Raw genomic sequence first — 27,553 nt, 5'->3', positions numbered from 1 at the left:
TTTAACAAAATTGACTAAAACAGACTTTATACTTTTTCAATAGAGTTTACTAGTAAATCTTTTTCTAAAGACTTAATAAGAATAACCTTAAGCAGTATTTTTGTACGAAGGTTTATTTACTAAACTGCATAAAATTCTAATTATCATATCATTTATACTAAGTTGAAATAGAAAACCTTTTTACACTTTTGTAGGGATTCTAAAGAACTATAAAAAAAAGAACCTTGAATAACAATCAAAACTATGTTTGTTTTTACCTGTTCATTGTAAATTTTATTAAGCTTTCATATAAGTAAACTTTTATAGAATAAAAAATTAACAAAATTTACTTTAACAAAATTGAATTTTTCTCAAAATTTTAAGCAGTAAAGGTGTTTATAAATATTAATCGTACAAAACTTTCAACAAAGTTTTATAATATTGTATTTTACACTTTTATATGCCTTCTAAATAGCCAATAACAAAAAAACCTAAATAATAAACAGACATTTGTTGGTTTAATAAAAAATATGCTTGAGTAGATTTTAGCTATTTGCTCAGGGGCAATATGACAACCGTATTCTTTTGTAACAGACTTACATAAAAACAAAAAAAAATATTAAGCTATTAAACAATAGTTCCGTTTATTTGATTATTTTTATCTTAGTCCTAGTTTTATTATTTTTCCGTATATGTATTTATAAGTCCCGATTTTTTTGAAAATTTGAAAATTGCTCAACTTTTTGAAGCAAACATGAACAATAAAATATATTGTGCATCAGAAACTAAAAATGAAGTGCTAAACAAAATTAGTAACATATTTAATCTAATCAACGAAAAAAATATTTAATGATATAAAAACAAAGAATTTGGTGAAACAGATCCAGTTAGAAAAGATTGTGTGATTATTAAAATATGTTTAATCTTTTGACAAAAAATAGACGTGCAAAACTCATTTAAAACTTGACAAAAACTTTAACGGATTTCGCAGTTGTAAATATAAACAATGTGTATGTTTTGAATTAGAAATTATAATAAAATATTAAAATCTTCGAAGTTAGAACTGAAAAATTATTCAATAACGAACAGTTTTGGTTCTTTTATATCAATTGAAAAAATTTATCTTTGAAGTTGTGCAACTTTAGTGATTATAACTTTTTTAAGGTTTATATAGTTTTATTAAGCAAAATACATTTTCTATACTACAGTTTTATTTTTGACGTAGTTTTGCCAAAAAATAATATAATGCTCTCGGGCTGAATAACTACAAAACGTGACTATATAATTTGTAATGGTAAAAAGCACTGTGTGAAAGTTAAAAGGCACCCGGCAGTAGCTAGGTTTTAAAATCCTAAATAAATAACTTAAAATACTACTTACATATTATTTTTAAACACTTAACACAATGCTAATTACCAATTTTTCTCTATATTACAGTTGAATAGCATTCTTGAACATTCGACATTCAACCTTGTATTTCAAATTTTTAAACTGTAGTGCTATCTACGTCAGTAAAATAAGAATAGTACTCAAAAGTCAGTCTGACTTGCATATATTTGCTGATTTAAAAAAAAAAAAAAAATTATTTTGTTTATTTACAACAGGGATCCTTTTTTTCAGATGAACCCCTTTAGAGAATTAAATAAAGCCTCTTTCATTAGATTAATCATAAACGAACCATTAAGAACTTTTAAGACCTTTTTATTCTCTTAATTTGCAACACCAGAATGTCTAATGTAAGTTTTAACTATGACTTCATGCCTCCCCCCTCCCCTTTGGATCCTTCACTGCTCATGCCCCAAATCTTTTGACCCCTTTTATTGCTGACTTAGTAAATATGCAACTCAAACTGACGTAGAAATATAGAAGCTAGGTAAAACTAGCTTGACATTTTAAGTTTATAAAAAGTTAGAAAACAACTAATTGTCAAAACTGAAAACTAAAAAGTAATAAACTTTACTAAATCATAATTATAAAAATATGTCAGAAAAAACAAAAAACTAACTAGGGTTTGATTAGAAATAAATGAAACATAAAAATACTTCTCAAAGTTTACTTTCACATATTTCACTGATTGAAAACCATTATAGATTTAATGACAAGCTGAATTGCTATGATTTACAGATAGAAAGTTTAAAAGTTATAAACTTCTATCATCCACTAAGACATTATTTAATGTTTTGTTTATATATTGCAAGTGTTGCTTTTTAACAGTCGTCTCCGTGGCGCAATGGATAGCGCGCTGGACTTCTAATCCAGAGGTTCCGGGTTCGAGTCCCGGCGGAGATGCTTTTATTGATGTGAATGGTTGTTAATAAACCTTTATTAAGATTATTTGTATACTGTTGCGTAAACCTAGCTTAAGGCACTGGTATTCTAGCTAATCAGAATCTGAGAACCCTCAATGAAAATCTATTGCTTTAAAAACGATTTAATTTTTTTTTGTTTAGTTTGACCTGTAAAATCAAAATTAAAGAGCTCACTACTAGACACTATGCATTTAAGAGACTAAAAACAACTCAACTTTTATGATCGTACATATACTCTATAATTTTAAAATATGCTACAAAAACACTTTTTTTTATTCCTAATTAAAGTTAATTGAATATGAAGTTTATTGTATCAAGTTAATAAGTAATATCGAATCTTATTTATATTGTTTGTTCGTCTTATAAGTAACAAAGAAGCTTTTTGTTATGTTTATTAGTAGAGCTTGTCTTTAGGTTTGATCATAATAGTTTCAGCAAATTTAAAACTTCTAAAAGCGCTAGCTTTTATAATTTTGGTCGCTCGAAACTGAAAAATATTTTTTAACTTTTTGAGAAAGTTATGGATGATTTTTTTAATATTTTGAATAATGCTCATGGTTATTTAAATTTCACAATAGAAAGAGAAAACAATGATGAACTTGCATTTTTAGACGTAGAAATTAAACGAAAAGATTTTTAATTTCGTTTTAAAGAAAGAAATACTTTACAGGATGTTAATGGTATGTAAATAGGACGTATTTCATATGTAAATAATAACATAAAAAACTATTAGTAGATATTAAATGTTAGTAAATTTAAATTTTTAAATATTTTTTTTTATAAATTACAAAAAGTTATGTTTAAGCAGTTAATACATTTATATTATTTTTAATGGTAATTATTTTTTCGAATACTAATAACAAAAATAATACTTTTATATAATCTATTTATAATGTAGTATAACCTAAGTAACTTTTACTAGACCATAAATATAAGGAAACATTATAAAAAATAAGATTTAAACCTGATAAATCTTTATGTATAATTTAAAATTGTATTTAATTTAAAACTAATACTTGAAAATACTACATTTTTACACAATTTTTTTGCTTATTTCACTAAAAATGCCTTACTTACATGTTAAGGTAAAAAAATCAATAAAACTAGTGTTAATGTCTACTGTGTTGTCATAGTTATATCGTTGCTATCTACTGTGATGTCATAGTTGTAGTGTTGCGATCTAATGTGATGTGATAATTGTATCGTTGCGATCTACTCTGATGGGATAGTTATATTAGTGCAATCTACTGTGATCTTGTAATTATTTTAACTGTTTGTAGGTGAGTACCAGAACATTACAAACCAGCTCAATAATTTTCTTATACTTGAAATTATGATTTAAAATGATTAAACTTTATGATCCCAAACTTATTGTTTAAAATTAGAGTAAAAGTTCTTAAAAAAATCTATTAACACTTATAAGTTTCCTGATATCATCAGTTTAAGTTAATGTTCTAAGTTTATTTTTTTAGGGATAACTTAATTGAAAGAGCAGTTTTAAAGTCCAAAAAAAAATAGGATCAAGCTCAGACTTTTTTTTTACAAACCTTACCCTAAAAACAATTTTTCTAATAATTTTTGCTCACCCACTAAAATCTTATCAATCCTTAACTTATATAAATGTTATAAAAATTTTAATCTTCTATAATAAATTTAAGCTAATAAAATTAGAAAGTTCTGATGATTTTTTAAGATCTTAATTCAGGCTCTGTTTTGTTTTGTTTAATAGTTCGGAACTAGTTAAAACATTTTAAAAAAAGCACAATATTGTAATTTATTGAGTATCTGAAGATAAAATACTATGAAAAATATAAGTACTACATTATAAGATGTTTTCATATACAAAATATCATTGTTTCAATTCGTTTAGGAACAACTTTATTAGGCACAGTAAAAGTGTAAAACTTTTGTCAAGCAAATCTATGCAGATAATCTATAATATCTATCTATATACAATATTTGTTCTAATATATTCCTTATTTTTGTCCTTAATTAACTTAAAATAAGAAAAACAACTGATATTACTTAGTAACAGTTTACTGTCTGCATCTGTATGATATTCCAACTAAATTGCATTTTCTGACCTTAAAAATGCCAGCTTTGATTATAACAACCTATGTACTAATTCAAAAAATTAAAAAATAAAATCGGTAGTAGAGCTTGAATAGTAGAAATTATACAACAAATGAAACAATTATCTTTAAAAAGTTATAGTTTAGAAAATTTAAATGAAAAAGCTATAGATAGATTTATTAAAGGTATTAACATCATAACGAATAACAATTTACAAACATTTACGTTTCGTTACTTTATACTAAAAATAAATTGCCACTGAAGTGATAGATAAAATATGCGTGAGAATGAAAAAATGCAAAACAGAAATTTACACCGGAATACTTTATCACTAAAAACTATATACCATGAATACCTTAAAAGATTACAACTTAAAGTGCATAATTTCTTTTCAGTTTAGTTTGAACATATTTTGATGAGCTTAAAACCCAATATCTTAAAATCTCCCTTTAACTTTTAACATACTAGTGTAGTTAAAAATTAAAAACTTACCATAATACATCGGAATATTTTATTTAGTTAAAAAAAAAAGCATTGAGATGACTTTGGGTTGTTTAAAACTTTTATTAAAAATTATAGCTTGCTTTATAAAAATATTTTTAATCATTGATAATTCTTTGATCTAAAATCAGATACAGGATGTATTTGTGTTTTTCAAATTATAAATTTTAATCAAGTGGAAAACTTAAAGTCAAATTTGATTTCCTAATCCTAATTAACACTTTTGAGACCTGTTAAAATTAGCATTCGTCATTTTTTTTCTTGTTGAAGTTTTTCTAAAAAATCAAAAAAATGTGATGCATGCAAGTTGTTATTTTAAAGTCTAACTTATTAATGAAATATTAAAATAGATTCGTTAAACTATTACAGAACTATAAACGTGTGTGGTGTACGACTTGATAACCGAAAGTTTATTTTGTACACAAGGTCCTTAGACCAATCTTTTTTAGCACTTTTTAACAAACAATATTATAAATACAACTATTTGAATACTTAGTAATAAATTAACTGTTTTACCTTAAACTATTTATTTCAATGCTACAAGCTATCATCATATTATTTTGACCATTAGATTAATTGATAGACTGATGCCCTAGCTTCGTTCTCATTAAAACTTTTCTTTCAGTCGTAAACGAAGAAAGCTTTAGTCGTCATTACGCAAAAATTTATATAGACTTTTTAAAGTTAACGTACATTGGTTTAATCAGTTACATCTATTCTTCTAACTACAGTGCAACGTAAAAAAAATCTATCTAATATCGATATAAAGAGATCTGATGCACTAGTGTGATTAGATCTAATATAAAACGTCAGTTAAAGTCTTACTAGCTTAAAACTATACTTTAAATAATTTACCGTGAAAATATGTTCTGGAAACATAAAATGAAAACTTAAAACTTATCCAGCATATAGTATAGGAAGTACAAAACAAAATAGTATAATATCTTAATTTAGCATATAAAATTTAAAAACTGAAATTAATTTTACTTGAATTCTGTTCTGCCGAGATCTTAGTAAAATGGTAAACGAATCTAGCTAATTCCCAATTTGTGTGTCTGATAAATCACTGCTAAACCTGAGCTTATATAACTAAATCTTTAACACTTAAATATAGCTAACTTATGATAAAAATAGAATCAGTTTGACTACATATTTTTAAAATTATTTAAGATAAAAAAAAGACAACGGTTACTTTTTTCTTCTTATGTTTATTTATATATTTCATTTAGTATATAAATCAATAGAAACTTGAAGTAGTAAATAAACACTATCTTTAAAGCATATTTTAGGACTTAAGTCTTTACTACAATAAAAAAAAATGTATTAATCATAAGAAGCTTTTTAGTTCAGTAAACAAAAACCTCTAGAAAAACGAAAAAATAATGTTAGTTCACTGTAACACCTAATACACAACAGCAACACAAAACATGTCAGTAAAATATATGTACTGTTATTAGATAAGTGTTTGGGAATAAATTTAACAAAAAAACTCACAGTAATATAAAAACACTTCAACTTAGTATACTTCAGCACAAAAATTTTACAAATAAAATATCTTATTTTTATTTATACTTCGTCTCCCTCAAATACAATGAGATAGGCTGGAATTTAATTAGATAGATTTTCTAAAAATTCATGTTAATCTTTACCAAACAATCCTTCTCCTGTTACACTACTTCTGCTATCTTCAATAAAATTACTGTCTTTTTGATTTAAATTTTTATAGTTTTTTTCTAAACAGACAACAAATACAAATGACAACTCTTTTACTGTGTTATCTACTTCACAATGATTACGACCATCATATATTGCAACATTTAAGTTACTTGTAAGTCCTAATTGTAATAAATCAATTTCGTCTAGGTCATTCTGATCTTCAGGATAACCATTTGTAATTAAATCTTTTATTTCTTTTACTGCAACTCCATTAAGGTAAAGATACTTTTCTTGAAATTTAAAAACTTTATTTTTGTCAGAATGGCTAATTCTGAACAACTGTCTTATTTTTCGAAAATTCCTCACATTTTTATTATCAAATGAACGCAAAATAAACTTGTAGTCATCACTATTCTTATCCAGAAGCTCAGTAATAAATTTTCTTTTTTCATTATCTTTCAGTTGTAATGTGCTAATTAACTGAAAAGAAAGTTGTTCCATATAATAACTTGATATATTTTCTAAATCAGAAGTGAGATAATCAATATTAGAAAGATGGTTTTCTTCAAATTTTTTCTTGAAATCTTCTGCTATCATTGTAAAGTTAAACTCTATATCTTTATTATGAGCACTATTTTCTTCGTTTAAATTCTGACTTATAACAGAAATAGCATTGCTTTTTGTATAATTTTTTATTTTTAAAACACTATAAAGTGTTTCTGCAATAACATCGCCTACATTAGTTTTTTCTTCAATTTCAATTAAATAAGCAGGTACTACTAAATTGTGATGAGCTAAAGCTATATTTATTTGTTCAACGTTTTGAAATGAACCTCTAAAAATTTTTCTACGATGACTATCAAACAAGTCTAACAAAGATTTTTCAATTTTTAGTGGTTTTTCTAAATTTTTGTTAAACATTTTTATGAACTGCCCATTTCTTAAATATTCTTGAAAAGATGTTTCGTTTTCAGGCACATTATACGGTAGTTGTATTTCAGGGTTTGGTACACTGTTTACAAAAAAGTATCTTAACTTTTTTATTGAATAATCTTTTGTTGCAAAACACATACTGTAACTATACGCATAACTAAAACTGTTAGTAAGATACACTCCAGGTCCATAAGATCCTTTTTGGGATGGATGAAACCCTGTTTTTAAAATTCTTTCAACATGTTGTGCTTTAGTTCCATGAAGCAAAAGTATCTGATTAGAATCGCTTGACTTTGTTGAAATGTTTTCGTTTGATAGTACTCTGTATATTTTCAAACCTTTAGTTTTTTTTCTTATGTCTAGTTGATTTATAAAGCACTTATACGACAATTCATCGTTAAACTTAATTGAATTTTCTAGCAGTTCGTAGTCTGGATCATTAGTTTTCAACAGCTCAAGTTTGTATTTAAAACCAGGAAGAACTGACTTTTTGAAGTTTGCAACATCATATTCACATAGTTCTTTTGCTTTTTCAAACATTTGTCCATTTTCGTAATCATCTTCTTCCTTGTTTATTTTATCTTCCAAAGTCTTAACGACAGTATTAAGAAAGTTCCTACAATTAGGATGATCTTTTAAAAAGTCTTCAACTTTATTCTTCACGGATTGTATTTTACGTTTCATTTTATTTGTTTTAACACTTTTTAAGAAAATAAAATTAGTTTTTAAAAGTTATTTACTAATTTTTTTTTACAGAACAAAAATTAACACAACAGATAGCTTAGTAAGTTTATAGAAATTGTCTTGTTAGCACAACAACCAAAGAAAGACTATCTGACAACCTTATACTAAAATAATAACCTGAAATTTATTTGCAATTGTTCCTCAGCGCCTAAGTAATATTATTACCAAGAAATCGTACAACCTTTTAGATGAGCTTTATTATATTAATGAATGTACTTTACAGTTAATTTTTTACATTTATAATTTTAAACTTTTAAGAAAGATGCAGTCCCTAAAAACTTTTTATTAAAATTTAGTTTTTTAAACTTGAACTAAGTTTAACTTCTGCAGACTTTTTAAAAATTTAAATGTTTTACCATTTTAATCACAAGTCTTGACATTTTACTTTGATAAAAAGGAACACTAAAAAAAATGTCCGGAAAACTTTCAGTCTAAGTTGTTAAACACTTCAAGGGTAAGTTTAGTAATGTATTTTAAAAAGTTTACATTAAATAATAATGATTGACTAATATATATAATAAAGAATACAGCTTATGTTTTTAGGATACTGTTTTTTTATTTTAAGATAATTATTTAATTTAAAATCCTGATATTTTACCAATATTTAGGATCTCTACTCTTAAACTTGTAAAAACTGTCCTAGATTAATTAGAGTTTTTTTCTAATCTTATTGAAAATTTTTAAAGTTTTCAAATAGAAAAAAAAATAGTTCTTAACAATGTTAGATATAAAATAACAAAACATTTGAACTAAATTTTCGTTGGACTTGTTAACAAAATTCTTTTTATATTACATACAAAGAAAAACTAAACAAAACTAGTTTAGAAGCTTAAAAAAAATACCAAACTCAGGGTATTCAAATGATTTTAGTTATTTTCTTCAAGTTTTTAGAAACTAATTTTTTCCCTTTTTAGCATAAAATTAAACATAGGGTAAAAAAATCTGTGAGTAAGTATACAACAACAATCTAAACGGTTCTATTAAAGTATTTTAGGATTTTTTTATATGAAAAAAATTTATGGTACATTTATTTCATCCTTATGATATATTTATCCCATGTAATTAAAATTTGGTTATCTTACATGTAAAAATAGTTTAAAATTACAACTCTTTCCAAGAGTCTAATGTTTTTTTTTCTATTTTCAAGAACTTTACAAAATTTCTAAATTTCTAAGGTTTTTTAGTTTTTGTACCTAAATTATATGAATCCAGGTTTCTCCAGGATTCAAAGTTTTTTGGCAGCTATTATAAATAAAAGAGGCTATGTGAAAAAGTGATAAATACTTTCATTGTGAAAAACAAAGCTTAAAGGAAGAAAGCAATTAAAAATTTTGGAAGGTTTTAAAGTACATGCGGTTAAATAAATAAGAAACATAAATTTAAACTCAATTGAACGTTGCAAGACTTTTCAACGTTTAACGAAAATAATACAATTAGTTTTGTTGCGTTATTGAATGTAAAACAAGCTTAGTTTAATCACGTTAATTACAAAATAAACCTAGTATACGTTGATCACTACCAGTCTTAATACGAAAATACGATGCTTGAGTAAAAACTTACACTTTGAAACAAATATTTTCAAAATTTATGTTTATAAGTTAATAAAAAACACCTTTACTTGCAGCTATTTAAAAAACTTAAAACAAATGGAAAAGCTATTACTGATAAAGGAAGTTAAAAGTAAGAAATAGAGGGTTAAGTTGATAATGGTAGATAAAATATCTTGGAAGGTTTCTAAAACTAGTTATTGTAATTGCTAAAAACCAAAAACATTAAAGTTGAGATTAGATATCAACCTTTTACTAGTTAAGGTACTTTTAATCTTTTTAAATTACTTCTATTAAGTAGCTGAATCGTCATTATTAAACAGTATTGAAAATGACAAAACAGATAACTTTGTTTCGTAATACAAAATTTAAAATTTGGCCTTAAAATTCTGTTCTCAATGCATTTTTCCACTGAAAATTGGAAATCTTAAATAGAAACAACAATCGGCACTTTTATTAAGATCTACTCTAAAATAGATTAAATTAACAATTAGTTAAATCAACTAAACTCAGATGAATGTTTTTATTTTTCGCGAAAAATCTTAAAATAAATAATTGCAAGAATTTCTGTGGTTTTTAATTAAAATACATTCCTGTTTTAATTAAGTTAATTTTGACCATTATACACCTGAAAAGTTAAAATGAACTTTTGATTGACAGTTTATTTTCTGCGTTAACAAACATGCGTGTATTCAACTGTTAATAATGGTTAGCTATAGTTATATTCAAGAATTTAGTGCTGAAAAATCTTAAAAAAAGCTTAGAACCTATTGGATTATGTCTTCTTGATATATTGAACTAGACTATCTAAAAGTGTTTTAGATATCAACTGACAATAAATAGTAAGAGGGTGAAAAAATAACGGTTAATTAATAATATGCAGAATGGCAGTTAAGAGTATAATTTTTGTTTTGCTTAAATGATATTGTTTTACAACTTACGGTCTTTTTTAATGTGCATTTTAAAACGTTTCTTCTAGTAGACAACTCATAAAAAAATAAAAGTTTTGTATTCACAATACTTAAAGAATAAAAAAAATTTAAAAACTAATTAGGTTTTTTATTTAACTTTTGTCCGTTTTATTTTTAGTGGGTCTTTGAGAACAATAATTATTATTTTATGTTTTAAAACAACAAATAATACTAAACAAAACTTTACAACATAGTTCACATATTTTAAAAGTTATAACACTAAAATAGTAAATAAAAAATCATGTGTTTATATTTATCAGTTTTTTATAACTGTCAGACACAGTTTTAAAGCATTTTAATCTACAATGTATTTCGTCTACAAAGTATACAACTTTATATCAAGTTTATACAATATACTGTAAAAAGTTTATGCATACCGTTTTTTTATATGTGTTTTTGAGTAAACTTAGCCTGTTTCATGAACAAACAAAACTAAAAATAAATATTTTTTTCTACATGACTGATCTGAGGTGCAAACTGATTAAACGGCTATTAATTAGTTTTAAACTTTTTTAAGAAATTACTAACCGCATTTAAACATAAAATTATTTGTGTATTGCGGTTTGTGTTAAATGGGGCTCTGACAGTTAAATTTAATTATCGAGGCTTTCAAACCTTAATCAGATTACAAAGTGTAACAAAATTGATTGAGTTTTATCGCAGTTGAAATTTCAAGCTGCTGATAGAGCTCTCAAACGAAAAGGTGCAAATAATTTCTTGTCGTTTATTTGAATTTAACATTCTCAAGTACTGATATTGCTTTCAAATGAAAGCTTGGAAAAAATCTAATTCTGTTTTTTAAAGGTATGCAGTCTTAAGCAAGCGATAATTGTACGAATTTAAAAGCAGAGCATTAAATAATTACAAAGTATTACGTTAAAAATATAACTTTTTAATTTTAATTTTTCTGACAGTTTGTTGCTGATTAGAGTGATTACAAAAAACTTTAGTAAATAATCTACATTTAATTGTATTATCTGTAAATAACAAGCAATAAACCAAAGAAATATGTGCGAGTTAATATTTTTTTACAAATGCACAAATTTTATTATTTACTTAAGAAACGTAAATTTTAGACGACAAAATTTATGAAACTACACTGTTTTTGAGATTACAAATTGTTCTTAATTGTGTTTTCTTTTTAAGTATTTCTACAATTTATTTTGACTAAGTAAAACGAAGTCTAAATCTGTTTATAAGCAAGTTTTTCTACATAAAAGTATATTATTCTCATTCAGTTTTAAACACTGTTACTTTCCATTAGAAACTAAGAATATAATACTGGCAAGTAATTTAACTAAAATCTCAATAAAATGAACAAAAGAAAACACTTTGTTTAAAACAAGATGTCTAAAGCTAACTTGAGAACACCACTGAATTTAAATTTTGTTTATTTTTTCGCAAGTTACCTTTTCAAATTAATGATTCTTATTGATATTTTTATACTTTGAAAGTTACTATTCGAGTAAACTAGTAACAAATTATTGTAAACTAAAGCAAAAAACACCTAACTCATATAGATACAGACTTATAACATTTTTTTAATTTTTTTATACGATCATCACACTTCTTATAATGTATGCATCTAAGTTCTTTGTTTATGAAACATTAATACTATTTATAAATTTGTAATTGCTTTTCCCAAGCTTAACAAACTATTATAAACAAAATGCATTTATTATAAACCAAAGTTATAATTAAAGGTTAAATATTATGCTCTTTCATTTAAGAAATGTTTTCTTTTAAGTAATTAGACCAATGTTTTTGTAGTTTTTTACCTTTAGTTTCTAAGTGTTCTGAACAGTTTAAGTTTTTATCCCAACTTTATAAAACTATTTGTATTTTTAAAAGCTGTTTTTTTAATTAAGATTTTGTATTTATTGAAAAACTATTCTTTACTCTTGGTTAAAGCATACTTCTGGTTTTGTTAAAATTTAGTTTAAGTTTAATTACCTACCTCAAGCGAACCTTATACTTTTTAGTTTTTTGTATAACACTGTACCATTTGCTAAAAAACGCTAAGACTAGTATTATTCTGTAATTATTTTATACGTTTTAGGAATAATAACGGTTCTAACACAACCAATGTGGTACCAAAACTTTACTTTTTTCACTGGTTGACTCATACTCTCTAAATCAAACAAATTCCATCTAGATGATAAATTAATAGATGCATATTGCTTCTTACACAATAAAATTCCAGTTTCCTAAGTAAGATTGTTCTATATTAATTATCAAATGCTTTATTTAAATCTAAAGAGACTGCACAAATTGCGTTTCCCTTATCAAAATTGGACAGTTTCTCTTCAACAAATTCTGACCAAAGTGGTAGAATAACCAATATTTATGTTAAATCATATCTCTAAAACAAATACTTTTTTTTATTCTTCTGTATAATTAATTACAGAGATAATTTTATACAAACTTACTTAATTCTTTTACTAAGTTGTATCTATGTCATTTCTGTATAACTTGCATCCCAAGAGCACTCAAACTGTAAAATTAATATACTTTGTTTATATTCGGATATCTGACATTTGCCACCAGTTCTTTAAACTGACCTACAAGTGAAAGCTACTTTGGGTTCCACTGGGTATTTTCCTTTAAAGAATACTTGCCTAGTTATTTATTTACTTAGTGTACTAAGTATAATTTTTTCTAGTTTACTGTAGTACAAGATTTTATAGAATATAGTGAATCGATTTAACAATAAATTCAAAGCATTTAATCTAAACTTTGTAAATATTATCTTATATCTAGTTGAACATAAACTCAATCAATACTAATAATATAAATGCATACTACACACTTTTTGATGAATAATTATTCTTACTCACGTTTGAAATAGCATATGTTAAAAACTTTGAATTAGGAAACATAAAAACTATATAAAGTTAAGATTTTTCTTTAATAGAAAAAAATACGCATTAATAGTTTGTTTTAAACAGCTTTGTCTTATAAAAAATATACTTCTAATAAACTTAATGGTTTTTTTTAATCACATATAGTAGTCCATTAAAAAAGATCGCTAATAAAAATTGTGAATTTGTTAACCTAACACAAAACATTTTACGGTTTAATTTTGAAACAACTAAATAAGTAATAGTTATCTATTATATTTATTGTTTATTTGTTGCAAGCAAAAATATTTTTGTTTTTATTAAGTAGCTAAACTTGTTTTAACTTCATCAAATTCTTTAATTAAATGTTTCTTTTCAATATATACTTTCCAAAATAATATTTACATTATCTTCCATAGAGTGAAGTTTTTTAAATCATCAATGTAGTAACTTTCGTAAATTTTATTAAGTTTATTTCTCGCTGTTATTTATTAGTTTTCTATTGTTCTATTTAATAATTTCAAAGTTAAATTTATAAATTATAAGTTTACTAAGTTGACAGCTTAAAATAAATTAAGATTGAGTTAAAAAGAGTTTACTCAAGTTAACCAGTTGACAAAAAAATAAATTAGTACTTCTTCAACATCTAAAATTACAACAAACTTTTAAAATAAATAAGATAAACATGTAAAAATTACTTTTTAAGGCTAAAGTACTTTTAACGTAATCAATTTGGTGGAAAAAAAATTTTGTTAAGTTTTATTATATTAGTTATCCTAATCTAAATTACCTCTGAGTTCTAAAACTCTTTGTTAAAGATGATAAACATCTTTATAAGTAAAATCTTTTAGTGTAATTTGTATTGTGGAAATTAAATTCTTCCTAAAACTTCGATGATTGTTCAATTAATGGTAGAATATACTTGTTTGAAAACAAATCTTATTAAAGTGTTAAAAAAAATTTATTACTCTATTGGTAAAAATGTTATTGGCTTTAGCTACGACCACATATGTATGATTTTTTTTCAGAATATATTGAATTCAGCTATTTATGCCAACTTTTTATTTTATATGTAAACAAAGGGGCTAGAAAATGTCAAATAATTAAAGTCTTTTATTATAATGTATTAAAGATAAGTTTTAAAAAACTTGGCAATTATGTCTGAAAACTTCTTAATAATTGTATATTTTTTCAATAATAAATATTAATAATTCAATAACTTGTCAGATTAAAACGAAACTAAAAAAAATATTTATAAACAATTAGGCAAAAGTCTGGAAAGTTTTTTATCCAGTAAACTTAGTAACCAAAAATTTCCAAAACGGTTAAAAATTTGCATTTTTTAATACAACAAACAAAACAAAGTATGAGAAATATGCCTATAAATTTAGTTATAGTTAATTTATATTTATTTATCAGGGTCGATACTTAAAAAACAAAGAAAGTTTTTTCATTTGTCAAATTTAATCAAAGTTTTTAATATATATATATATATATTGTTTGCGAAGAAAAGTTATGTTAACTTGTATGGAAAGTATACTGTCTTTAGAATTATTCATAAAAGCAATTTGTAATTGTTACGCATTTTTCTTTAATTAAACTTCCAAACAGTCAACGTTTTTGTTACACAAAATCAAGTTAATAATCAATTTTAAACCATAAAATTTTATCTGGTTAAAAATTATAATCTTATTAAATTTAAGTTAACTAGTTTACTAAACATTTCGATCAAATTTTCTCTACTGCTTATTATTACTATATCACACAATAAAACTAATTTTGAAGTGAGGTGAAATAACCAGATTTGAATTGTTAGAAGTTCAACATTTTAAAGTTTAAAGTTTTGAGCAAAATTAAATAGTATAAATTACTATAATTAAAAACTTTTATAGAATATTAGTTCCATATTTTGAACTTGTAGTACAAACGCTTAACTTATATACTTACTGCAAAACTTTTAGAAAAAATAAAATAGTTATTGAATAAGTAAAGACATCTAGTTAATTTTCTGCATAATTACAATAAAAAATTTTAAAAGTAAATTCTAAATTAATCTAGTAAATTTATTAGTTTTATTAAAAAACATAAAACTAAGCTTCTTCGATAATTTTTTTTTAATTCTTAGAAAACAAAAACACCAGAGCAAATAAATTCTCAATTTTATTACCTACATCTAAAAGTTAACATTTAAATTAAAAAACTCAAATTTATTGACTGTTATAAGGCAAATTATTGCCATTAAAGCTAGCTCTGTATTGATAAAATGCGATATTTTGTAAAATTAACTAAAATACTAAAACTTCCTCTAAAGTACCATAAAAGAATTTTTTTTTCGATATTTTAGTAGGTAAGTAACATTGATAACTGATTTTAATAAAATTTAATTCCTTTATTTCAAAGCTATATAACAAATTTTAATTATTAAACACAATTAAAATTTAGATTTTTTCAATAAACTAAAGTTCAATTTTGTTGTAAAAATTACAGATTAATGTCATAGTTTAACTTCTAAAAGGTAAAAATGATTAACTTCTACGGAATAAGTTGACTTGAGCTATTAAATATAAAATTTAAGATTTTTTGTTTAAAGTTGTTAGAAATAAACATTAAAAATTGAATTTTTATTATTAAAAATAATTTTTTACCCAAACACATCTACCTAAGATTTTTCATGGAACTATAAAACATTACCTAAAAATTTAAATTCTATCAAAGGTATTTATTTAGCATTCTTTATAAAAAAAATTAATGTTAGTAAGTATGTAGATACAAACCCATTTTAGCTAAATTATTACCTTATCTTTTAATTTTTTTTTTGTTTTAACGTTTAGACTTTTATGTCGAAAAAGTATTTTATAATGAGCTATTTTTGTTTTCTAAATTATTTGAATGGCTTTAAAACAAAAATAAAATCACTTGTTAGCACAAAAAGCAGTTTTGTATAAATATGTACATGTTCCCAAAATAAATTATGAGAGAACAAAAATCAAGTCTTTTTATTTGTTTAGTAGCTACGTTTTTTAAAATTTTTTAAAGTTTACATATTATTAATAAAATTAACTTCACTTTACAGTAAAAAATAACATAAAACTTTAAAATTTAAGTTTATAACCAAGTTTCTTTAAATCAACTCAGAATGCAACAACTACTTATAATTCTAATAAACGCCTTACATTATTATATGTAATTAATACATTATTTGCCTTGCAATTTTTTTTTACATTTAAAGTATTTGGTAAAAATAGTTGAAGAGCTACTTTAACGGAACAAATAAAATAAATACTAATTATGAAGTATAGACTAATTTACAGATTCTAAGGTAAATAATCTTCTTTTCCATACACCGCTTGTGATTTACAGACTGCAAAGCTAAATTAAAACTTAAGTTCGAGATTACTTTGAAGTCAGTTAGATTTTATTAACTCAAATTAAGAACAAGTAACTTTTACTTATATATATATAAATGTTTTTTGTAAATTAAGTGTTTTCATACTTCTGATTTTGATAAGTTTAGAAGTTTTTTATTTAGTTTACGTTTACCATTAATCGACAAATATTTTACTTTTTTGTTTTATCCTGAGTATTTTTTAAAAACAATCTTTTAAACTTGATATATTCATTTTCAAGAAAAATATTGATATATACCATATTAAATGTTATTTAAGTTAATATTTTATCACAAGAAAATCAATACTTTTTTTTAAATATTTAATTTGATTTTTATTGAAAACGAAAGCTGTTTAATGTAGATAAGTCACATTGTAAGCGATACAGTCAATAGATATAACGTTTTGAAAAGCGTTTTATATATTTGATTGCAGCAAATATCTCATAAATAAAAGTTTTGCTTCGAATTTTTTTAAAATATCAAAAAAATAAATTCAGCCCAGCTGTTTTCTTTAAATTGCAGTTTTAGCTTATAATATTGGTTTGCGTTTCCTGTTAAATATACGAATAAAAGGAATTTATAAAAAGTTACTTCCTGGTTTTGAAGAAGATAGACAACAGATCAATAAATGATAATACCAAGCAATAAATAATACACAAAATAAACTGCCAAATTTAAAAACACACGCTTTTGATCGATTTCTGTTTTTGCATGCTTATAAACAAAAAGTAAAGCTTCTTTTTATGCTTGTGCTTAGTTTGTTTTAGCGGCATTAGCTTTTGTACAAAAACTTGGCTTCAACTTTGCTTTCTAAAGCTTGAAAATGTTTTTTTAGAAAAAACATCACATTGTGGATTGATTTTTATCTATAAGCTCTGTATGAGATTATTTCAAAATGCTACAACCACTCTGTTATTTCTTTTCATGCAGCAAATTTTATAATTAAACTTATAGTATCATTTTGTTAGTTTTTGATTGCCAAAAGCCGGTCTCAGTTTTTTAAAGGTATGCTAAAGCTTGGTATTTCTATAAGTCGGCTCAATCTTTAACGCTTTAAAAAATCTAAGTATAACTTAAAAATTTTCCATAATCCAAATGAGACCTTTTAAACAACCTTAAAGCTTCGAAACAATTGATTTAAAACACGACAGTAATTAAACAAAATCCGTTGAAAATCCACTTTGAAATTTTCCATCCAAAAGCGAGCAGCCAAAGTTGATTAAGCAATCGGCGTGCTGTGTGCAGCCAAGCGGAAAGGAGAAATTCTCACAGAGGAATATGTGCGCTCAACACTCGAAAACTCGCACACGAAAAGGTTTATTGAAGTTATTCTTTTTTGTTCGAGGCGCAAGGCACTTCACAATTTAATTTTGTGCTGAAGCCTGGCAAAATACAATAAGGCGGCTTTAAAATTGAAACTATTGAAATTTGCAGATGAAAACTTGTTGCAGTGTTTTTTTTCAAAAAAAACTGCAAGTCCAGTGTGTAGGCGTTTCATAATAATTTGTTTACTTTTTAGTAATTGCTCATTTCTTAGCAAATAAATTTTTTTTTTAATAAGAAACATTTATTAATTTTTATCAGCTTTCTGTTAATTTAGCCAACAGCAGTAAATTAACCATTGCCAATTAACTAGTAATTACAAAATATTACAGTTTGCTTTTCTACTTCCTTGTAGTAAGAGAATAAGAAAAAATGATAGTTTTTGCTGATAACAGCCAATAAGTTTGAACTTTTGTGTGTAACAAACAGGCAAACAAAAAGTTTTTGATGCCTATTTCGATATGTTATCGCCTGATATCGTTGTCATGATGCTTTTTTCTGCTGTTGTGACGTCATAGTTGAATAGCGGAAGCCGCTGACTTCAACACATTGTGAACAGCTTTAAGTGTATGCAACTTTTGATTTAAATATAAAGTTTTTTTATAGAATTTTGTTTTGAGTTAATCGGTGTGTTATTTAGTTGGTTTGTTTTTAATTAGATTTTTTACTGTTTTAAATCAATTCATTGTCACTTTAAGCTATTTTGAGCCTTTTTAAGTAAAGTTAATGTATATATAAAGAATTTTTTATGTAAAAGATTTATACTACTTTGTACTAAATTGTATAGCTTTGAATGGATTTTTTTGTTTTTAAAAAGTTGAGAAACTATCTTATACATTTTTTAAAATATGTTTTTTTTTATTATTATTTAATTTTAGCTGTTCTGATTAACTATTTTATTACATAATTCTTCCATATAATTGAATTTGTAGTATTTTAACTTGTTATGTTTTAGTTAATTTTTTTGTATTGTCCATTATGCTTTAAAATGAAAATATAATTTGAAACAGAGCTTTAAGCAAAAATGTAATTTATAACTATAGTAATTTTTTAATCTTTAAGTAGTTTAATCACTTGTGTTCTACTTAAAGACTTAAGGTCAGTGCACCATGAACTTAAACATAAAAAATTACTTCAAAGCTTTCAAAATTACAGCTGTACTTTGCCCTATTGCATAATTCAATGAATCATTTTTTTCAAAGTCTTATGTAGTCAAAATCAAAAATTTATTTTTATCTTGAGCGATATTTGGTTCAAATATTTTGTTTCTGTTTACTTTCAACTTTTTGTTTACAAATTTTTTATGTAAAACTTATAAATTAAAAATACTTCACAATAAAAACTATAATTTTTTTTTTAATAAACTGTACAAAGTTTTGAACTTCGGCTGGTTTAACTGGTTAGTAGGTTGATTAACTTTAAATACTTTTTTCAAAAGTTTAAAAAATACGTCTGTTTCATAGTTGAACTATTAACTATAATTCGTTTTTGTAAAATAAATAGATATTTTAAGCTCAAGTTTTTGCATAAATTTATGCTGCTGAAAGTGTTTTTCTGTATCTATACGTTTTCGTTTGTTTTTTTTTTTCTAGTTATGCATGAATTTTGTAGAACTTATTTTTCTCTATTTTGAGAAAGAGTAATACATTTTATATATAAAAGCAAATCTATTCGGCATTTTTTTTAATAAGTTTGAACATGAATTTCAAATAATTTCAAGTTAAACAATTTATCGAATTATTTGTTACAAGCAACTAACATATGGTCGTTTAAAATGCACATACGTCAATAAACTAAAATGTTTATAACAAATAAGCAGTATTTGAAGTTTAAATCAATTAAAACTCGCCCCTGCGAATTCCTGCCAATAAACAGTCTGAATTTCGTTTGAAAGTGTCTGCTGTGTCACATAAGATTAATTGCACAGACATTTTGTGATATTAAAGCCTTTTTTTTCAGAGAGAGAATTATTTTCTGTTTATTATGGATAAACAACTGCGACAATGCGAATAAAGTAGCTTGTGTTTTTCATTGTACACAGTTTATAATGATCTTGTTACATACAATAAAACTTAATATGAAGCTTGTTATTTTTAATTGAATTAAACTTATGTTGTAACTTATAATAAAAAGTTAATTTTAATTTATTTTCATTTAGTTAGTTTATCTTGTTTTCACTGTAAATACTTTTAATATTTAGTTTTAGTTAGGTTTTTTTAAGTTAAATTAAAGTTTTAGTATGCTTTTCAATTCGTTTTGTTTGTTGTTTGTAGTTTTTTAATCTTAGATCAATAAAAAAACATATTTTAGTTTTAGTAATTAAGTTCTCTTGAAAAGAAAAAAATATTTAAACATTAAATGTTAAACCCTTAACATTTGTTTAATGAAAAACCTAGTTGTATTTAAAAAAATTATATATAATTCGTTTAATATAAACATTTTTCCCAAAAGTTTTAAGTTAGTAAAAAGATATGGTTGTGAATATATGTTAGGTAAATTTTAAATTTAAATCACCATGCTAAAATACGTTACAGATTTATTTATAGAATTTACTTAGTTTATAAAAGGTTATAAAACTCTTGTGTATTGTAAAAATAGCATAGAGTAGTTAATGTTTACTTTTTTTTCCAAAATAACATTTGTAACAACAGTTTATAAATAAATACAAAAGATTATTTATAATAAAACAACAAAGCAACTACAAAGATCGGCGAAACTGTACTCATTGGTATTTTAAAGAACTTTAAATCGTGTTTACATAACCTAACTTTACAAAAACTAAAAGAAAAGACACTTTTAAAAATTTAATTATAATAAAACCAATTAATAATTGTATTAAAATAAAACTGTTTATTATTATATAACTTACAAGTCATAATTGTTTATTTTTTTTAGTTCAAGAAAACTTGCAACCGCTTTACTTTGGAAAATTAACTTAACTTAATCCTTCAACAAAAATCAGCTTACAATTTCAAGCAGTGTTAATAGTACCAACAATGTTTAAAACAGTGTAAACGATAACTACAATTTTTCAAGCAGTGTAAATAATAAATTATGGGAGGAAAGTCGTCTTGTTGCATCGAGCCTGAAGAGATGAGATCCCTGACGGAGGAGACGGGATTTTCTTCCAGGAAGCTCAACGAGTTGTACTTCAGGTTTCAATCCCTTGACAACGGAGGAAAGGGATACTTGAACCGGGAAGATCTCATGAAAGTTGAAGGTTTTTTATAATTGTCTAAACTTTTTGAAATGTTTGTGAAATTTTTCAATCACTTGAAGTGAAATTATTAAAAAGTTAAAACTGTGTACTCTGCTAAGCTTATTAAATTAATCTAATAAAGAAAAGCTTGAAAATTAACAAAATTTTTATAACTGCACTAAACTTTTTTTGTTCATATCTTACTTTGCTTAAGTAATATATTTGCATTATGTCAAGTTCTTGGCCTGTGTGCTTAATATGAGCTCTTATTGCTGCAAAAGTGCTTGAAATTTCTTTTCTTTTTTTAAAGTTGAATACACCTTTAAGTTAGATAAAATAATGGTTTCAAAATATTTTTATTAGGGTGTTAAACGTATAGGATTATTATAAGTATGTTTTGTATACTTTAAAAATAAACCCTAATGTGTTATATTTAATAAATTTCGTCGTGAAAAGTAAGTATTTAAAAAAGGTAAAAAAAATTAAGAAAATTTGCTTGTGCAGAAACTTATTTAATCAAGTTTCTTTTCTAACAATGTCTACACTTCGAATATACGAAAAACCTGCAGATATAGTTTATATCGGATTTTTTAATTAAAGAGATATTTCGTTATAACTTAAAGCTTGTTATGAATATAAATATTCAAATTTAAAGAAAAAATATTGTTGTCTAGAATGACAATTTGACATGTAAAGTAGGTTTTTACGCATTTATAAAACACTTAACCCGCTATATTTTTTATAAAAATCAGTAGTTTTAGCTACAACGGCTTAAAAACAAATGCATTTTAGCTGCTTTTGATTTCGTAAAATAATATATAATCATAAATGGATGTAAAGTAAAAAAAAAGATGGTGCTAATTTAAAGAATAAAGAATGGAAACAAAAAACCAGTTGAGAAATTTTTTTCTTTAATTTGATAAACTTAAATAAAATGTTTTTACAAACAACCAGGACTTAGCATCAACCCGCTTGCCGACCGGATATCCGACTCGTTTTTCGACGGCAAACGCTCGTTGGACTTCCGAGGCTTTGTGACGTCACTGTCGACGTTTCAACCGGCGAGGAAGGGGAAGTACGAGATGAACGGGAGGGAGAGGAAGTTGAAGTTCTTGTTCTCCATGTACGACACCAACGGCAAGGGAGTCATCAGGAAGGACAACGTGGTGGAAATTATCAGGTGAGTGTGACGTCATACTTAGATAATATCATGTTTGTTACGTCATAACTGTGAAAATGTCAGGTGTGTTACATCATAACTGCGCTGGAAATTATTATATGCTATTGTATGACTATGGTAGCTATATGTGACGTCATAGCTAAAATATACAAATGTTTGGCGTAATACAATGTGACGTAATAATACTTCGAAATTATCAGACAGGTGTATTAGAAGAAATGTCAGGTTTGATAACTCATACCATAGCTAAGTTTTGAAATATAAACCTTAAGTGGTGTTAGAAATAATCAAGAAATGATAGTAATGGGTACATAATAGTCATAATATTGTGACTTCATATTTGTAATGGAAATTAGAAAAATTGTGTTAAATATTTTCTGTTCTCTGAACCCCTTTTTTAATTTGTAAGTTTGCATTAAACACTTATTTTGTTTTTTTAGTTTTAAAAGTATAATATTTTAATCACATAGAAAGAGAGGTTAGCTTAACTACTTTTTTTTATTAGAACAAAATTTGTTCTCTGAGCATTAGTTAAATAAGTCTTATCAATACAATTGTTCAATAAAAATAAAAGTTTGATCGTAATTAGCATGCATTTTCTTTTGGTTTACTTTACTACTAAATAAAACTCTGTTAACCCTAAATTTCACGTTTTGTAGTAATAAGCATAGAAAAGTAAAATTTAATCGAATAAAACATAATTAACCGTAAAAACCACAATTTAAACATGCCACATATCTTTATTAACAATATTATATTGATTTGGTTAATTTTTTTTTAACTTTTGTAGCCACTTTTTAAAATTAAAAGCTAAAAATTAACCTAATTAATGGTTTTAATAAATTTAAGAAACAATTTTTAATGTTTCAAAGTGTCATTTTAAAGATATTTCTTAACTATTTTTCTGCCTACAAGATACTAAACTATTTAACTTTTTTTTTTAATTAATTTTACAACGCTTGTTAAAGTTCAAGGCTAAACACTAGAAATTTTATTTAAATATAAACACATGTTTAAAGTACTTGCCGATAAAAAACATCTTAACTTAATCATTAAAAAGACTAAGCATCAGAAAACGAACAGTAGTTTTTATTTAGTTAGTGTTACAAAACCAAAGAGATTGATGACTAATAATCTATTGTAAACTTTTTTAATATTTCAGCTTTCATCGGTCGTAAAAAGTTAAAACCTCATATATGAAAGTTATATGACTATAATGTCTTTTTTTGGTAATCATATCAAAAATTATTTTGATTAAGCTTTTGAAAATATAAGAATATTTTTAGTAATTTAAACAGATCTGTATGTAATAATTTATTAAATTTCACAGAGAATTAATAGTCTTTCATATAAGAATACGTTGTCTTTAAAAAAATTATACTCCTAGTAAAAATTAATTTAATAAATTTTGCTCTAATTTTGCCTAAACTTTAAGTATAAGTTCATTGCAATTATATCTGCATCAATAGTATTTATTAAGCTCTTATCTTTATAATTGAAGTAATAGTATAATATGGTATAACCTCAAGTTTGTTGTATATAAATAGTTGAACTTTCAAACAACATTTTTGTTTTTCAGTTTGACATGTTGACATGTAAAATAGGTTTTCATGTGTTGATAAAACAAATAAAACATGATACATTTAATACAATGAAGTATTTATAGTAAGCAAAGATAGACAAAAAGATTTATTTAAGATTCTTTTTTGTTTTTGGATAAATAATTTCCAACCATAGTTTTTTTTCTTAATTACTTTTATGTTTTGTATAAACCAACTTTATTTAACTATTTTACTGCAAAAACTTTTTGATAACAAACTTAAACTTTCAAAAATTATGCCAATAATAAACTTGTTTAAAATCTCCGTTAATAACTATACAAATATAAACTAAAATAAACTAAAAAAAAGCTTATAACAAAATATACTTTAGAACTTATGATTCTTTTTGCTGATCAAATACTTATTTACTACAGTATTTACAATATCTTAAAACTCAATTTACAAGCTTTTGTTTATATTTTTTTTAGTTAGCACAACATTAACTTTGAATATAAAATTAGATGTAGATTTCAGCATAAACTCCTAATTTAAGTTATTATAGTTTAAAATATTCAAAATATAGCTGTTGTAAACAAAACAAACTAAATTTGTGTATTCTGTTATTTTTCTCACTAACTTTAAATGCTAGTATTTAAAAAGACATTTTTATTTTAGTACAAATAGTACAACTTATAAACATTAAAACATTTAAACAAAAACAAACCTCATATAACTTTAAAAATAATATTAATAATTTTAGCATATAGAAATTAGTTATTTTTAAAATTGAATAAAAACAAATTTGCACTTAAAAGATTTATGTAAAAATAAGATTCTGGTTCATAAGTGAGCGTCATTTATTATGGTCTAAAAACTAAAATACAGTTATTAATTTAAACATATTGGTTCTTTTTGGAAGCAAAAACTAAACATGTATTTTACTCTTAGTATGACAGTTTTATGTCATAAACCATTACAACTTGAAAAACGACAGGTTTTGAAAGTCATCATCATAATTAACCACAAGCTAAAAAACATGCAATTAAATTTTTATAAGTGAAACAACTATTTTCACATGACCAAAATCTTACAAAAACACTTATAAATATTTTTACCACCTTAAAAATCAACAAATTTTTTCATCTAAAACAACTACTTCTCATAAATTAATAAACAAACTTTCTAATTAGCACTTGTTTTTCACTTTATACCAATAACCAAAGTTTTCTACATTTTTACATGTTGTAAAGCACTTGTACTTATTTTAATCAGTCTATCTTAAATCAATGACTCGGTAAACTCATGTGGTTCCTTAAATAAAAATATTTATTTAACTTACTTAGTTAATTTATAAATTGTAATAAGAAAATAGTATATCAATAGTTACTAGGTATTTTATTTTATTTGAGGTGGTAGGAAATTAAAATAAATTTATTTCACTTTATATTGTATTTTTTATTAAAATAATCTAAGTTATATTAACCTGCAGAATGATGGTGGGAGTAGACACGGATCAGGAGATGGTGAAGAACATGGCTGAGAGGATCATCCTGGATAGTTCCCCGTTGAGCAGGGAGATCACGTATGACGAGTTCAAAATGATCATGAATGACGTCACTATTGAAACGCAGATGAGTGTCAAGTTCCACACGTGATGTATTACGTCACAGGTTCCACACGTGATCTGTGATTTCATTCTTTGTGACCTAATAATCGTGATTACTTCATAATGTTATTTATCTACCGATTACGTAATTGTTTTTTAAGAGCTCCTCGATTTGGTACATTGAGGAATTTTTTTCAAAAATTTTAGGTAATTTGTTTAGACTGGTTTTTGAAACTATTTATATCCGTAAAATATGTTAATATTTTATACCTTTTTGTTGAATAAATTTTTTTAATTTAAATACTATATGCCGTTTTTTGTTAAACATTAATAATGTTTTTAAACCTAGAGTATAGACAAAATATACTTTTTACAATTTTTGTACTTTATGTTTTGTAACTAATTTATAAGAGTTTAATTACTATTTAAGTATTTTTTACATAATTTTAACTCCTTTTATATGAACACTTTATTTTTTCTCAGATTATTTTCTAAACGATACATTTATACTTTTTGTCACAAACTTTTGAAATTATAAGTTTCCTAAACATATCAATTTGACTTATGATTAAAGTTGTACAAATTATTTTGTACCCATAAACATCCAAAACTTTTATAACTCAATATTTATTACCGCGTACTTTTTTATCGACAATAAAATTTTCCTAAATTGTTTTTACAAGAATTTTTCCCACATACAAAAACAAACCGTAGCAAAAGATTACAAGAAAAAGTTAATTTGGAAAATTTTCGTCGTTTACAAAATACCGCAACTTATAAATAATTAATTAGTTTTAATGGCAGTCAATTTGCCATGTAATGAGGACAAAAGCTGGCTTTATTGTTTTTTTTTTTGTTGTTTTTAGAAGTTAATACATAAAAGCAGAGCTTTGTATAAACTAACTATGAAAAAAATAACTGTTGTAATAGTTTTTTTTTTTTAATTGAATAACTCTCTTTGTTGATCTTTATAAATTTTTATACAAAAAAATTGAAAAATTCAAGCTTAAAATTTTTGCAATCTAATTTCGAACATAAAGGGTATAAATTTCAATCATACCGCAGAATAATTTTTGCATAATATTATTTTCTGTTTAATTTTGTGTATTAAAGGCGTTAACTTTTTAATATTTTAATTGAAATAAGAATGTATTCGTGCTTGAACCTATCTTTTTGTCCTTTTGAATTCCTTTTTATCTATTTGTGGTTAAAAAATATTAACGCCTTGTCTTGTTTGTAAAGGGATTAGAATGAAGTTGATTAAAAATATTTATTTAATTTTGTATGTATGTTGAACCATAACTTAAAGTGTCATAGCTATTTCTGTGATGGTTGAATTGTAATTGAAAACTTTATTAAATAATATAACTTAAATAATAATATTTGTAATAGAAACAGTAAGCCACAAATTTACGCATAATAGCATAATATTGGCATAATTCAAATTTTTTGCAAATTTAATTCAACTCGAATTCAACGGCTTAAAGCCAAAACTCAATATAATTATTTTGACCTCAATAATAAGCTTTAATTTTTTTTTAATAACTTTTCAATGTTTTTAATTTCTTTACGACCTTTATCTTTACAAATTTGAATGTAGTTTAAAATTTTTTATGCAAAAACTTATACTATTTTTAAATGTGTTTGACTTTTTTCAAGTAGATTTGATTTTCTAATATAAACACTTTATACCGAAGTACCTATTAGTGTTTAAAATTTTAATTAAGGTTTTTATACGATAATATTTTAATAAAAAACGAACT

The 27,553-nt window shown here is 24.4% G+C and overlaps 1 protein-coding gene and 1 non-coding gene across 2 annotated transcripts; both read left to right on the top strand.

The window, feature by feature from the left end:
* Nucleotides 1–2,195: 2,195 nt before the first annotated feature.
* Nucleotides 2,196–2,268, top strand: Trnar-ucu (transfer RNA arginine (anticodon UCU)). The gene has a single exon. It is a non-coding gene; the product is annotated as a tRNA-Arg (tRNA).
* A 19,050-nt stretch (nucleotides 2,269–21,318) lies between these two features.
* On the top strand, nucleotides 21,319–26,133 carry LOC145839223 (calcineurin B homologous protein 1-like). The gene is made up of 3 exons (XM_082946827.1): nucleotides 21,319–21,484; nucleotides 22,418–22,643; nucleotides 25,674–26,133. Exons 1-3 carry the CDS (start codon nucleotides 21,319–21,321, stop codon nucleotides 25,837–25,839), a joined length of 558 nt encoding a protein of 185 aa, XP_082802953.1. The 3' UTR covers nucleotides 25,840–26,133.
* The last annotated feature ends 1,420 nt before the right edge of the window (nucleotides 26,134–27,553 follow it).

The sequence above is a fragment of the Thalia democratica genome, chromosome 6 (genome assembly GCF_965202585.1).
Source record: "Thalia democratica chromosome 6, ktThaDemo2.hap1.1, whole genome shotgun sequence".
Taxonomy (NCBI): domain Eukaryota; kingdom Metazoa; phylum Chordata; class Thaliacea; order Salpida; family Salpidae; genus Thalia; species Thalia democratica.
The sequence above is the reverse complement of the archived record's forward strand: the minus strand, read 5'-3'. Positions and strand labels throughout refer to the sequence as shown.

Excerpts from the sequence above, each read along its gene's own strand:
- LOC145839223 (XM_082946827.1), top strand. The coding sequence starts at position 21,319 with ATGGGAGGAAAGTCGTCTTGTTGCATCGAGCCTGAAGAGATGAGATCC. Across the intron at positions 21,485-22,417 it reads AGATCTCATGAAAGTTGAAG|GACTTAGCATCAACCCGCTT; the intron begins GTTTTTTATAAT and ends ACAAACAACCAG. Across the intron at positions 22,644-25,673 it reads AACGTGGTGGAAATTATCAG|AATGATGGTGGGAGTAGACA; the intron begins GTGAGTGTGACG and ends ATTAACCTGCAG.